The sequence below is a fragment of the Chionomys nivalis genome, chromosome 9, assembly GCF_950005125.1.
Source record: "Chionomys nivalis chromosome 9, mChiNiv1.1, whole genome shotgun sequence".
Lineage (NCBI taxonomy): Eukaryota > Metazoa > Chordata > Mammalia > Rodentia > Cricetidae > Chionomys > Chionomys nivalis.
Window position 1 is genome coordinate 24,490,435 of NC_080094.1, and position 15,587 is coordinate 24,506,021.

Sequence of the window (15,587 nt, forward strand, 5' to 3'; positions counted from 1 at the left end):
AGCTACTCAGCAGGCAGATCAGGGCAGCTGAGGGAAACCTAACTGGGGACAGGGCCCAGCCCTGGAGCATCTCCTTCCAAAATACACATGCAGCTCTCTGGTTCTGTTTTGTACATGTGTATCTATTTCTAAAACAGGGTCTGGAGCCATCTGAAAGCCACCATCCTCCTGACAAGACATCTTGTGAGGATTGCCTTTCTGGTCTCGCGCGTGTGTGTGTGTGTATGTGTGTTCATTCTGTTCCTGTGAGTCTGTGTGGCATCCTGGCACTCAGGCAGAAATAGAGGCTCCATTTCTAGTCCTGGACCAACCAAAGGGTGAATCAAAAGATGCTGGTGGTGGAAGGTGAGAAGAGGACTGTGTGTTGTCCGTGTGGGTCTCTCTGGTCATACAGAACTGCTTCCCCAGGCTTCCTTCCACGCTCTGCCCTGCCCTCTGATAGCTCCAAGGATTTCTCACCTCTCTCCCTCCCCTGTGGGACCCAGGGTCATAAGATGTATTCCCATGGCACAGCCAAGACCAGGAGACCGTCTTGGTCACCACCCCCTGGAAACAGACTCCTGTGTATGCTGCAGGCCAGGCAGCAAGAATAGCCATTTTCATCCTGTGCAGCGCTAAGCAGAGCAGCTGGGCCAGGGGGCTGTTGTTGAGTCCTCTGAAGTGGCTGTCCAGTGCAGGTGAACAGGGAGGCTTGATTAGACTCTGGCATGAGCCTCCTCCTCCTCCTCCTCCAGCTTACTATGGCTCTCTTCCCCACATCCACTCAGTCCTTCTGAGGCCCCACTTTGGGAGCAGTATTTCAGGGGTGTCCAGGACCTCATCTTTTGGCCAGTCAGTCTGGGCCTTGGCTCTGTCTGGACCTCCCTCTTCCTCTTGCCCTTCTACAGTCGAGCTCACTATTCCCAATCAGCATGCTCTGAAAGGGACTTCAGGTCTCTAGGCAAGGATGAAGATGCCCACCTTCCTAGCGGAAAACCCCCACCTTCCAGCCCTCATTCCCAACCTTGTCCTCTTCCTCCACTGTGGATCTTCCATTTGTGGCTGCAGCCAGAGATGCTAGGGTTGGCCCTTGTCCTTGACCTCCAGAGCAAGGCAATCAGGCAGGGGATTTAGAAGGGAGATAGCTCATCAAAGAGACTGCCTGCTCTGCAGAGCATCAAATCAGCTGAGAAGTAACAACTGTGTCACCAAAATTAACTTGAGTTTGCAGCTGGCAGGAGTAGCCATGGAACTAGCAGGCCAGTGGCTGGGCTGAGAGCCTTCAAGGTTTGTCAAACGGAGCTGCTGCAGGACAGCAGCACACCCTAGCCACCTACATACCCCAACTCTCCTTTCCTCTAGCAGCAGAGATTCAGAATGCCTTTGAGTCCTTATCCTTGGTCCCTATAGAAGCTGACTGTGTGCTGGCCACAGGCAGACCCAGTGCAGTCCATAGTGGCCCCAAAGCCCTAACCCAACTTTCTTGTAAGGACAGGAATGCTTGGTGATGCTGCCCCCTAGTGGAGAGGAACGGGAGAACCGGGCTCTCGGCAGCCCGGAAGGGGATCAATGGCTTCACATGGACAGCCAAAGAAGAACCAGAGAGTTTCCCAAAACCTAGAGCAAAGTTGACCCTCTTACTAGATTTCTAGGCCCACACCCACCCTTCCTGCTTCCTACCCAGCCTTCTCATGTTCTCTCCATTCGGTCTCCACTTCCTCCCTCACCAGCTCACCTCCCTCATTATGGGTTGGTGTGCCCTGCAACATTGCCTCTCAAGAGTTGTGTGACCTCAACTGAATCTTTAGTTACAAGAATGAACATAAGGTTCCCAAGTAGTACAGTGTGGAAAACTGGATGCCCCCAAATCAGCCTCCAATAGCTCTGCTGGAAAAGGCTCTTGGCCTGTGAGTTAGCCAGGACATCAGTGGTAGACCTTGGGCTCTGTTAGTAGGCCAGTGAATTTACAAGTGGGTCTTAGTTTATGCATCTCGGAGCAGAGGTTGTATTCTAGAGCAACGTTCGTAAGCTCACCCTTTAGTAGCAGCAATACAATGTTCTAAGAAAAATATTACTTATTAAATGTTAAAAACTAGATCATGTCTAAATGCTTTTCATTTGCAGTTTTTAATCTCCTTTATTCAAGTTTTAAAAAACAAGTGGCTCATCTTACAGCAAGGAATGGAGGCCATTGGCCTTGTTGCTGGTGACTAAGATGCCTCCGAGGTGGCCATGACGTGAAAACTGTTTTCTGGCAGATCGCGGAGACCTACGCCTTCCTCCCCAGAGAGGCTGTGACTCGGTTCCTCATGAGCTGCACGGAATGTCAGAAGAGGATGCACTTTAACTCCAGCGGCCCGGAGCCCAAAGGTGGGGCCCTGTTCCCAGAAGCCAGTGTGCTTGGTGGCACTGCCCCAGAAACCTTGTTTGGATTTATTTAACTTTTTAATTAACTACTTGTTTGCTTATTTGTTTTTGAGACAGAGTCTCACTGTATAGCTCAGGCTAACTCCGAACTCTCAGCCTTCCTGCCTCAGCATCTCAAACGCTGAGATTATGTGTGCACCACTACACAGATTATTTGTTTGGGGGCGGTTTTGTTTTTGTCTTTTTAACGTTAAGTTTTACTTAAGTCAACAACCCATCCATCCTGCCTTTCAAGGCCTAGGCCAGCCTCTCTCCTCCCACCTCATTTCTAGTTAGAAATGGGTACCCTTGCTGGGTGGTGATGGCGCACGCCTTTAATCCTAGCACTTAGGAGGCAGAGGCAGGTGGATCTCTGTGAGTTTGAGTCCAACCTGGTTTACAGAGGAAGTCCAGGACAGGCTCCAAAGCTACACAGAAAAACCCTGTCTCGAGAAATCGAAGAAAAAAAGAAAAGAAAAGAAAAAAAAATGGGTACCCTTCTTGTTCTCTGGGCACCGCTGTCCTAGCCACTTGGCCTTGCCCCTGGGGCTGTTTTTCCTCTCACGTACACGGGTCTTGGTCTCTGAAGAGAGACGCATACCCCATGAGTCATGTTCCTCTTATCCTTTGGCCCTTAACACCTTCTAGTGTTGGGTCCTCACTGAAGTCTGCTCCCTCCTGTGCACAGCCATGTGACCTCCAATCAGTAGATCAGTGAGGCCTGATTAGAATTGAAAATGGACAGACCACTTGTGAGTAGATGAAGTTGCCCCTTGCTATGTTCAACCCAATGAGAACATCAAAGGTACCCATTCAATGTCTCCCCACGCTGTCAACCGTAACAGCCCATCAGATTTGTCTAGCTGCAGCTGGCTTTAGCTGTGACACAGGCCAGCACATTTTCATGGCTCTAGCGTGTCATGGGTGGGAGGACACTGATCAGAGTTCTGGCCCTTCCCTATAACATGCTGTGCCTCTTCTGGCTCCAGGCCTGCAAATGATGAACCATGGTCAGCAGGGCGGGGGGGGCGGGGCAGTGGCCTGTTCTACATGAGAACAAAGTAGGAATGGAGAGGAAGCCACTTATCCAGGTAGGACTCTTGTGGCCTCCACCCACCTAGGGAGGAAATGTCAACCATATGATGATAGCCAGGTTACAGGAGCACAGGCAGTAGGCAGGGTTTTCCTATGTGTGCCCCTGAGGCATCTGAGCAACTTGTGATACCAGCTGACTCACCAAATGAAGAGGGTCTGCTGCCTGGGAACCACTAGTCCGTGGATGCCTGTCAGGCACATTAACCAGAACCCATTAATGCTCTTCTGTTGCTGAGAGCAGGCTCCTAGGCCAGGCTGTAGGCCTCAGCTCTGTCTTTGCGGTTTGGAAGGGTCCCTACTCAGAGGACTAGTAAAACTTGAGCTCTAGCATGGGAGAGTGACCCTAAGGGATGCTTGGCACACTATCACATATAACCTGGCCCCAGGGTCAAGCCAAGATAATCCTTGGCCCTGCCAATGGGCCTGGAGAGCTTTTCTCTGTGTACTCCCAACACTGCAGGTTTAGGCCCTGTGCTAACTGCCTGGATCCTGCCCACCCAAGTATGCTGGTCCTCTCCTGTTCCTGCCCTAATTGTTTCCATAGCAACTGGAGGAGTTAAGCACAAAACTGCTGCCTGAAGGAACAGAGGCAAGGCTGCCCTGGGGGACTGTTGGCCTCCCAGCTCTCCTGCTCAGCTTCCAACTGTGAGGAGGGTGCTCCTCCTCAAAGGCTGCAAGGTCCACAGTAGCCTAACAGCAACTTGCTCCCTCTCCACTGGCTGCTTCCACCTTAGGAGGGTCCTTCCCACCTCCAAACCCCAGGAAGGAGGAGAAGGGGGGCTGCTCACAGCGGGGAACTGCATAGCATCTAAGCCAGCCTGAGGACTATATGCTGAACCTCTCTCCTGGGCTTGTCTTGACATTAGAGAGGACAGGTGCCTGCCCATCCTCAGTCCTGGGCAGCTGACCTTCCCACTGCAGAGAGAGGGCTACAGGAAGTCAGACAGCGCACAGCCCGTGGAAGAGTAGGCACCAGGCCAGGGGTCCTGGTGTACAGTCCTATTCCTGCTGTGTGTCCCACAGCAGGTTAGGGAACCTCTCTGAGAATCTGTTGCTCATAATAGCCATAAGTTGTCAGTTCCTGGCATACAGCCAAGGAAACCAAGACCCCCAAGAGGTGCTGGGTGAAATCACTCATCCAGGCTTCCCTCACCCATCTCCCTAGAGAGGAAAGCAGCAAAACTGTCTTTCTTGTCAGCAGAGTGGAGGGATGCACTGCGTAGGGCCTGCGACCTGGATTCCTTGGGAACATGGGCCCATTGTTAGGTTGTGGTGCTCGGGCCCAGGGGCTTCACCTCCCTACCTAGACTCACAGCCAGTGGCCATAACGGTAAGGTTAACCCCCACCCTCAGCAAAATAGCTGGGTCCGCACATGTGCTAGATTTCAAAGGGAAAGTTTGGTTTCTAGGCTGCCAGTGAGGAAGTCTGGAGTCTGAATGGCTCACTCTCTGCTCCATGGCTTGGGGCATCAGCCCCTGTCTAAGTCCTTGTCGCCAGTTTTCTCCCTGGCAGGAGAGGTCGCTACCCTATGTGTCCTCTCAGGTTGCATCTCTGCCTGCTAGCCCTCCCTTCCCCTAGAGGCAGGCCTCTTATTCCTGGCCCAGGAAGGTGGGGAGGAGGGGGGACAGGGGACAGGATGGAGTCTTCTCTGGAGGCTGCTGGTAGACTGCCCAGCTTCCTGGCTTCATGCTGGAAAGAAAAGGAGGAAGCAGAGTGGCCCCAGTGAGTGGCCTGTCCCCAGCAGAGTGTGGGGCCCAACAGCCCCCAGCTCCCTACTCCACAAACAAAGCAAGCTGTAGTGGATCTGGAAGTCCTCATATTCCAGGGCCTCCACACCACAACCTCACCAGCCAATCCCAGGGGAACTCATCCTCAGAGCAGCCTGACTTCCTGGGCAGAGGAGCCTCAGAGGGCACATTCCTGCTTTCTCTACTGTGACATGGTTGCAAACTCTGAGCTGACGGTGAACAACGTGGGCTGGGCTTCTGCTTCCTTGGGAACATGTGAATCAAGGAAGACTTCTCTGCAGTTCCCAGGACCGTGCTGGCCTTCCAGAGCCCTCCTTCCTGTGCTTTCCGGTCCCATCCTGCCCATTGCTCTTCTCTGTCTTGTTGGCTGGCCTTTTCTCTCCCCATTCTCATACTCTGTGTGACAGTGGGAAGCTGCATAACCTTTCTGTGTGGTGGTGTTGTCCTAGCTGCAAAAAAAGGGGCCCATCTCCTGGGGCCTTTGGGTCCCTGTGGAGTCCTTGGGACATGCTCAGTTCTTCTTGGCTGAGGAATCCGCTTTATGCTCTTTGAAAAGCTTTCTTGAGCTACTCCAGGCGCTCTTGACTCTAATGGATGCCCATATACCCCACCTCACCCTGTCCACCCCTCCTATTTTCTCAGCCTCTTTTTCCCCTTCAGGCAGTGATCAGTAAATATGAGTGATATGTGATGCAGACGTGTAAAAGATGCCCGCTTTGCCGGCCCCTGGAGCTCGCCCGTCCATTGGCCTTCCTTCCACCGAGGCTCGGGATCCCTGTTTTGTCTCTGTGTCTGAACTCCACAAGGCTGGCTGGTCTTGTGGATTTTCTGTTCCTCTTGCACATGCCCTTCAGTGCCCAATAGAGTTCTTATCCCCCCTGGCCAACATTTGGACACTTCTGTCATCTCTGAACTGAGGAGTTCTTTAGGTAAAAGGTTGTGAGAATGGGCGCCTGGAGAATGTGAAGACTGGCCGTTCCCTTTTGGAATCTGTGTTGATTGGCAGGTGCCATTTGTATCCACTGTGGAGCTGAGTGTGGCTTGGCCTGTTCTACCCTGGGCAGAGCCCAAGTTGTTGATCCTTTCCAGAGCCCCAGAGAATTAGGCTGAGCACTTGGGCTGGTTTCCATTTTCCTTGGCAAGGAGGTGCTGAAACATTGCTTAGGGGAGCTTCCTCAGCCTCTCTTCCAGCAGCCTGCTGGATCACTTAGCCTCTGTAGGTGATGCCTCTTAGCTCTCCTCTCTCCATAGTAACAGCATCCAGTGCAGTAGCATCAAGCAATATGGCCTGGGCACAGAGGACCACTCTGTCCAGAGAGCCAAGAGAATTCCCTTCTTCCTGTTTACACCCTGCCTTAGCTTGCCTGGCGTGGCATCTTTCCCACCTGTGAGCATCATCACAGTGGGTATCCATCAGTCTTGCTGCTGTTATTTCTCCACTCACCATATCCAGAGCTCATGTGTTTCCCCCAGCCCTCTGCCTTTCTCCTTGCTGTGGTGAGCCAGTTCTGACCTCCCATGCCAGCTCCATGGCTCCCTTCCTCACTGGGAATGTCCTCTGCCCACCTTTGTGCTACTGCCCCAACAAGGTGCTCACTTCTGGAACTGGGTGACTAAGTACTGCATAGCAAACAACGCAGGTGTTCCTGACAGCTGTTTGTCTGCTTCACTGCCACAGGGGTCTTGCCCACCTCTTCCAGAGCAGTCCCGGCTCCTTCTGGGTCCCAGAAGCATTTTCTGCTTTATGGAGATTCTGGGGAGCACAAACCAGGGAAAACCCTTCCCTTCTGCCTACAGCTCACCAGCCTGGCCATGTTGCTGCTGCTGCTTATTTTTCCCTAGGCTAAACTGTCATCTGCTTTCTTACTTCTTGATAAGCAGCTCTAGCGTTCAGGTACAGCGTAAGCTGCCTTAGGACTTCTCGCCTGTGTAGATGACCAAGGCCATTGTGTGGGTGGGTGGCCCTTCACAGCCTCCACGTTGTTCAACAGCTTCATACTGGACAACTTCACCTTTGAAGGAATTAAAGTGAAGTCGCACTTCTCAGCCAGAAGTGCCATGATTTGGAGACAGGAGTGTGACTCTTGTCTGTGACCCCCATCTCACTGTCCCTGGAATTGTTTATTTAATAACTGGGTTGCCTCCAACCCAATCCATCTTGGCAGAGCAGGGCTTAAAAGCTCCCTGGGGTTAAGGAAATCAACTCTAGGTTAATGGTGGTCTATTGAGGAAAAGACCAGCTCCATTTTCCTATAAGCGAGGCCCATGTACACAGCGTCCCCTGCCCCACCCAGAAAAGGTGGGAAATAAAGACCAGCCCTCCCTACCATCTGCACAGTGCTCACGCACATCAGTGCAGTCTCAGGGGTCTGAACCGAGTATGGAAGTGAAATTCGGGGGGTGAAGAGGCAGGCCACGAGAACACAAACTCAAGTGACTCATTGGTACTGGTAATGCTACATTCTTTTTCTTTTTTTTTTAAAGTGGGCTGGCATGAATTCCACAACTACCGTTTTGAGTCAGAGTAATCAGTATGGAATTGTATTCCAGATTCCTAGGTGGCCAGCAAACATTTTTAGTTATAATTTCTTCGTATACAAGTAAGACTTGAAAGCTTTAGAGGGTAAGCAGTGAACTTCTTCCTCTGACCTGATTTTAGGGTTATGGTACCCTTAAAATATATGTTTCTATCAGTTATCCAAGTTTGTTGAAAGACATTTATCACTACAGAAAGGGGATACAGAAGTCTTGGGCCCAGTCTGGTCTGGGGCCATTCTCCTTCTCTTCTCTTCTTTTGGCGGGGGATCGAGGGTAACTGGGGTGACTTTGCCCCCATGTTTCAGAAGCTCTCTCTCCTTTTCTCACTGTAGCCAAATATGATGAACTGTCTTAGTAATATTTCATTGAGCCGTTTTAGACTCACTGTGTTTACACTTCCTGGACATTACTCACACGTGTTTGCCCTCCTGTGGCCTTTTCACTTGCACGGTGTTGCATGGGTGAAGGTCTCTGTAGCTGGGTGCTGGCTCTGGAGGGATAAGGGGAGCAAATGGTCCTGTGATTGCCTACAGCCTGTCCCTGGCATCTGCGTTTGCCACAGCTTGGCTCTTGACTGTGGTGGTGACAGAGGAGGGCAGGCCTTGCTTGGTGGGGAAGTTGCTCTCGTTCCTCTCCACTCGGATCCCACCCCTGTGATGAAGTAGAGACCTTATGATGGAAAGCCTACAGTAAAACCAACCTGGAGAGGTCCAGAGGATAGGCAGCCAGGCTGATGTCATGGCCACCTTGAGCAGAAATTCGAGTCATCTTTACTATATGACCCATAAATTCCATCTCTTAGAATAGTTGTGTGATGGAAAAAATTAGCATCCAGACTAGTATCTATTCCCAGAGAGGTTCTCTGCAGTGTTGGTTATACTAGCCCATACCTAATCAATCATAAGGGTATGGCTCAGGTAAATTATGAGAAAATATGCATGGCAAAATGTTTAAGGGAAAAAAATTACCTATGCTGTTCAGGAGACTGAGGCAGGAAGATCATGAATTCAAGGCCAGCCTAGGCTACATACAAAGCATGACCCTGTCTCAAAATAAATAACTTAATTAAATTAAATACCTTTTTTGAGAAGAAATTGGACTGTAATTCTCTGCATGCATTATGATATCAAGTAGGCAAAGAGAAGTACAAGGAAAAATAAACAGGAGCATATGCCAGGCTGCTTGATGCAATTACGCTTTTAAATTTTCTTCTCCACATCATTCTGCACATTGCAGATTTTCTACAAAAAGAGCACACACACGTAGCTTTGATCCTTGGGACAGCAGAGAGGAAAATCCTCCTCTGCGTGCGATTACGGCAGCACCAGGACTTGGGAGGGTAGATGGCACTGGGGGCCTGGCTCAGATCTGTGAGCCATCTGGTCCCAGAGGGTGCTGGTGGGGGTGGGGGTTGGGGGGCACTGTGGGGCTGAGGCTGGAGTGGGACAGGCAGAGGCAGGTGTCTACCAGGAGGAGCCGACTTTGGCCAGAGTTGGAAACCTAATGCCTTCAGGGTCCTGGCAGGTGGCCCGACTGAGCAGAGCTGTGCCCAGTGGTAAATGGGACTGTGGCAAAGCACAGATGCCCTGCCTGTAAGAAGTGGCTGCTGCAGGGCCCATGTGACCAGACCTTCCATTTCTTTTGAAACACACATGTCTCACTTTTTTTTTTTTTTTAATGACACAAGCATTTTCAACATTGTGTGCTGCACACCACACAGGTGGACAGTTGACCAGTGAGTGGCCACTGGCCCTGCCCTTCTTGGAGGCATCTCCCCCTGCCCCCAACATCTACCCCGACATGGACTGAAAGGAGTTTCCTTTTGTTATTCCTGCAGAGAACGAGCCTCCGTCCCCTCTGGTGTCTGGCATTATTGACTACAACATGCCCCTCACCTCCACCTACCTGAAGCAGATGAAGCTGCGAGTGATGAACTCTCAGGAGCAGGTAAGGTGCCTGCTCTCTAGGCTGGCTGACCTTGCCTGGCTGTGGCTGACCGAGTCGTTCCAGGACTGGGGGCCACAGGGGCCTGTATAAACAGAGGCAAATCAAAGAGACCCTTATCTGGTCATCTGGCCCCACCGCCAGCAGGAGGGTGGGAGCGCGTCCTTCCTGGGGGTGTCTTTTGAAGTCTTAAAACTCAGCCTTGCCAGGCTTTCCCCAAGGACCTTCAAGGGAGGGGCGCTCCAGAACCTCAGGCCTTGGCTCTCGGGTCCTCTCCTCTGTCTGTAGCACTGCTAGCTACTTGCCTGTAGCCTCTGTCATTCTTGGGTCCTAGACAGGCCAGGAAGATGGGCCTTGGACAGTGGCCCAGGCTAGATAAGGCCTTGGGGCTCCCTGGTTGTCCAAGACTTCCAGATGTTGCCAAGGGATGTCAGGCACCATGAAAACAAGCTCCGAAACTCCGCCTCATTTGCGCTTGGGTCGACCCACACAGCCCATTTGCTAACCTCTTACAAAGCAAATAGCCTGTCTTTCAAAGAAAATCTGGGTGAGTGCTGTCTTCTCCCTCTGCTGCCACCAAAATCAGGGCACTCCTTCCTCACCTCATCTCAAGTGCCCCCACCTCTGCTGATATCAAGTCCCCGAGGCTTAAAACTAAAGGAAGGGGAGCTTGGAATTCAGGTCAGAACTCCGGGTCCATGCTGTCTTGTCTACAAGCCTCCTTGAGAATGTGAGCATGTGTATGTGGGATGCGGGGTGGGGGGGGGGCATGAAAAGGTGGGGAGCCTCATGGCTGGGCCTGGATGTGGCAGGGTGAGTCTGTGCAGCAGCTGGGCCTGTAAGCACTCACACTATTTGGCCTGACTTGCAGAGCTGCCCCCACCCCACAACCCGGGTTCCCAGAGGCTAAAGGAAGGAAGCCAACTTTGCTTTGGAAGGCCAGCCTCTTGTGTCCATGTTTCCCCCTCCTCCAACAGTACCTGTCCTAGATGGTTGCAGTCAAAGTCTGTGTGCAGGGTGAGGGAGTGGGGGTAGGGGAATGGGAGGATGGGGGAGTTGGGTTTCTTTTGTGGGGTGGCAGTATCAGGATGTCATTGTGTTAATATTTAGGAAATCTCAGTCCTGTTGCACAGATCCCTGGTGACTTTTGAGGAGGAATCACGGCCTTTGTTTTCCTATAACCATCACAGTGTCACTTCTAACATACGAAGAGCCAGGCACAAAACTCAGACAGCCGAGGGCAGTGCCACATGGCCTCTTCTCTCCGGGGCAGGCGACTGGATCTGGGTGGCTGCTGAGGCCAGTGCGGTCAGTGTGGTGTGCAGATGTGACCTCTCTTCCATGTTCCTGTCAGGTTTTATTTGGTTTTAAAATCTTACTCTAGTTTCCCTTGCATTGGTACAAGGGCAGGGGTTGAGGGCTTAACAAAGATGGGGCCCTTCCTGTGAGCCAGGCTCTAGAGTTTAGCAAATGGGGCCAAGCGGTGCTGCTGTGAAGCTTGCCCTCCGGGATATGTGGATTTGGGTACTCAGGATGTCCAGCGGAGGGTCCGCGGCAGAGTCAGGGAAGGCTTGCCCCAGCAAAGGATGCCTCAGGTGATGTTAGATATGAAAGAAAGAAAAGTTCCAGACCATAGGAAGAACAAAGGCCCTATGGTCAAGGGAGGACAGAGCCTGTACGAGACAGAATGTGAGAAGCTCCATTGCTCATGGAGAAGGGGAACTTACAGCCACACTCAAGTGTTGGGCAAGTATCTAGCGAACCAGAACTCAGAGACTGACTGTCCTGGCCTGGCTCAAGCTACTCCCACAATAAGACTGCGAGAGTCGTTGTCCCCAAGTATTCTAGGAGCTGACTGCAGCTGGGGCTGGGAGTGAGAAGATTCAGAATACCAGTTTCCCCTGTCTGTGGGAGAGGGGGATCAAAGGGCAAACCCTCCTTGCATACTAGCGGGTGAAGCAATAGCGATATCCCACATTTCCTTGGGAAATGTCAATCTCCAGCACCTCTCTCTCCCCCTTCACTCCTCACCTCCCCATGAACAGCAAGAAGTTTCAAGGCCTCGGTCTCTCAGGCAGCAGGCAGCACTATTGTTCCTGCTTTATGGCTGGCACAAGGGAAAACAAGAAATCACTCTGCTCACCCGATTGTTTTATCTACAGCAGCAAGGAAGGGGCCAAGGACCTGAAGTCTCTGATCCTCCTGCTTGAGTTGAAACTGAAAATACATATCCTTGCATTACTAGCCTCTTCCTCACACAGTGAAGGCAGAGCAGGGTCCTCCTTTCAGGCAAGTCCTCTCTTCCAGAGCCTACCTTGGCCTAAGTTCTGCCCTGTCACGCCGCACATCCCGAGACAAAGCTTCACTCCATCACTGACCCGAGTGCCAGTGGCTGACACCTGCAGTGTTGGCAAGCTCCTAGTGTGAGCTACGTGAAAGCAAAAGCAGTCAGTCCCCAGTAATGGGCCAGAGTAGAAAAGTTCAATGTAATCATACACTTGGGAGGAGCAACTGCCCAATCATTCCTTTTGGGGTTTTCCAACATTGCATGTCCAGGAGATAATGGGGAGGTAGGGCGGTGCATGTGCACCTCATCTTGTCTGATGAGATGGCGAAGACGGGCTGGGGTTTTCCCGTCTGTGTCAGATATTAGAAATATGGAACCCTAATACCAGGGGCTGACACCTGGCACCCCCACTACACTAAATGACACTCTCTACAGGGACCTCCCCAAAGAGCATGGCTCCAGTTGTCATCGAAGTGACCACAGGGAGCTGAAAATATGGGGAACAGTGTCCTAAAAGAGGTATTATTTCCTGCTGGGGTGGTGGCCCACACTGTAATCTTGGCACTTGGAGGGGAGAGGCAGAAAGACCCCAAGTTCAAGGCCAGCCTGGGTTCAAAAACTCAAAACAAGAGGATTGTGCTTATCATGAACTGTTTTAGAGACAGAGGACTGAAGTCACACTGGTTGTAGAGATGGTAGCTGTATCTTCTTAAAGGAGGCAGGGAAGGGACATGCAGTGAGCTGTGAGCTCTCAGGGAACAGCTGAGAGCTTTCCTGACAGTCAGGTCCCAGGAAGGGATGCAGGTCACCCAGTGGGCACCGACCGACCTGTCAGTGGCCCGGTCCCCTCCCAGAGGGTGCTGTGGGCACCGAGAACCACACCCTGTCTCTTTGTTACAGAATAACCCATTTGCTGCCATTCACCCTTTATTATTTTTTCATCCTTTTGCAATGAAATAACACACAGACTCTGTAGAAAAACCAGTAACAACAATTAGACTAAACAACTCCCCAGCCGAAAGCACAAGATCGAGAGGATAGTGAAAAAGATCCCATCTTCCGCCCAACCCTGTCCACTTCTACCCATTTTCAGGAGCACCTTGCTGGCTTTGCCTGGAAACTTAAGTTGCCTTAAGAGGGAAACTCAGACCTGTCCATGCCCGCCTTTAAACCCAGGGCTCGGGGAGATCTCTGTGTTTGCAGCCAGCCTGGTCCACCGAGTGAGTTCCAGGACAGCCAGAGCGCCACAGAGAAACCCTGCCTGGAAAAAACAAAAACAAAACAAAAAAGGGAATAGTGAGGGTGGGACACCAATGGGCATCTCTTCTAGATTGTCCACGTGCCCTCAGTGTCCTGGTTGTCCTGATTGCACCTGAGATGCAGTGTTTGAAGGGAGACCCTACTATGGAAGTCACAACTGGAATCAGGGCCGTCTTGCCCTCACCCCATGTAAACTTTATCTGGTGGAACCCTACTTTACGTCTCAGTCTCCTCACCCCAAATTCTGTCCAGAGGGAAGACTGTCTGCACCTGTCTGTCCTCCCAGCGGTGCTAATGTCTCCTAATGGTTTTACTGTTCTCATAGCTGTGTGAAGTGATATTAAGCTCTATTGTTCAGCCCAACCTGCTAGGGGCACCGCTTTGCCTCCATTAACCTCTGCCTCCCTCTCTTTCACGCCACCCTAGTCCAGGGCAGACAGATGGTCAGAACAGACCTACACCTGGAACCTGCAGGCTCACTTGGGTTCTCCAGGTGATTTCCCTCTTTGCCTGGAAAGCAGACAGCTGACCCTGTTTCCAGTCAGGATTCCAGACCACCACCCCCACTTCACCCTGGGTGGCTTTGTCTAAGGGATTTCACTTCTCCTCCATTTTGTTCATTAATTACTTGAAAGTCAAAAGAAAACACTTTCTTCATAGGTTCTTTTTGTTTGTTTGTTTCTTTGGTTGGTTTGGTGTTTTTTTTTCTTTCTTTCTTTTTCTTTTGGTTTTTCAAGAGTGTTTCTCTGTGGGGCAGTCCTGACTGTCCTAGAACTCACTCTGTAGACCAGGCTGGCCTTGAACTCAGAGACCCACCTGTCTCTGCCTCTCAAGTGCTGGGATTGAAGGTGTGCACCACTACCACCCTGCTATAAGAGATGATATTTTTAATTGTGGGTATGTGAACGTGTGTTCTGGTGTCTGGGAAGCCTCCTGGAACCAGAGTTACAAGTGGTTGTGAATTGCCGGCTAGGAATCAAACTTGTTCCTTTTTGAGAACATTTCTTGACTACTGAGGCTTCTCCAGCCCCCCTTTTTATTTATTTAGTGTATGCATTGGGGGGAGCATTGTGCACCATGGCACTAGTGTAGAGGTCACAGGACACTTTCAGGACATGTTTCTCTCCTTCCACTGTGTGGGTCCTTGGATTGAACTTAGGGTGTTGGCCAGGCTTGGCAACAGCTGCCTTTACCCACTGAATCATCTTAGCACCCTTCTTTGTAAGGGAGCCAGGTGATATGAAACATAGCGAGCACAGGGCTGGGCACATCAGAAGCACTTTCCAAAGCTGTTTCTTATTTGCGGTGCTGGGGATGGAACCAAGGGACTCACACAGGCTAAGCAAGATCTCTATCACTGAGCCATCTTCCCACCCCACCCCCTCCACCACCACATTCACTTAAACAAACAAACCCCCAAAAACCTAATGTAAGGACTGGGGTGTAGCTTACCTAGCACTCTAACAGTGTTTACCCAGCATTCCTGAAGCACTGGGCTCCATCCTCAACACTACAGTAACCAGGCGTAGTGGCCGGTGCTTGCAGTCCCAGCACTAGAAGAGGATTTCAAGGTCATCCCCAGCTGCGTGATAGTAAGTTCAAGGCCAGCTGATCCCTTGTTCAGAAGAACCCAAGAAAATGGGGAAACAACACTAACAAAGCTGGGGCGCAGAGGCTGTTGCGAATACATAGGATGCCTAAGCTGTTTTTAGTGTGTGATTAAGTGGCTACAACATACTCCTATCATGTTGAGTAACAACCATCACCAACTGTCTATATTCACAGGTGTGTGTGTGTGTGTGTGTGTGAGAGAGAGAGAGAGAGAGAGAGAGAGAGAGAGAGAGAGAGAGAGAGAGAGAAGACAAGCAGCGGGGGGGGGGGTGTGTGTGCAGAGAATAACCTCAGCTGTCATTCCTGGGGTGTAACTCTTTCACCTTATTTTAGACATGGTCTCTCTCTTCACTGGCCTGGAGCTGACTGACCACTGTGGCTGTAAGCATGCACCCACCACATCTAACTTTTCCACATAGGCTGTGGCAAGTGTTTTACTGACTGAGCCATCTCCCCAGCCCTGTTTCAGGGTTTGTTCATCCCTTCTCATGAAATCTTGTGCCCATAAAGGAGCCACACGGTGTCTCTCCAGCTCTGTAAAACCTTTGCTGTACTCTCTGTCTCTGATTTGGCTGCTGCACTTCCCTCACAGGTGTGGCCTCAGGCAGCACTGTCCTGCTTTGGCTGGACGCTTTGACTTAGTGCTATATCTTCAGGGTCCTTTAAGTCAAGGGCTGTGTCAGAACTTCATCCTTTCACAGCTGAGAAAAATCTCTTT

At 51.2% G+C, this 15,587-nt stretch overlaps 1 protein-coding gene across 2 annotated transcripts in view; it reads left to right on the forward strand.

The window, feature by feature from the left end:
- The window catches only part of Nol4l (nucleolar protein 4 like), a 120,201-nt gene that overhangs the window by 50,039 nt on the left and 54,575 nt on the right, over window positions 1–15,587 (forward strand). For both annotated transcript variants that reach the window (XM_057780825.1, XM_057780824.1), the window contains exons 3-4: window positions 2,238–2,349; window positions 9,605–9,714. In XM_057780825.1, the coding sequence (XP_057636808.1) occupies window positions 2,238–2,349; window positions 9,605–9,714 (222 nt within the window). The remainder of the gene's footprint in view (window positions 1–2,237; window positions 2,350–9,604; window positions 9,715–15,587) is intronic.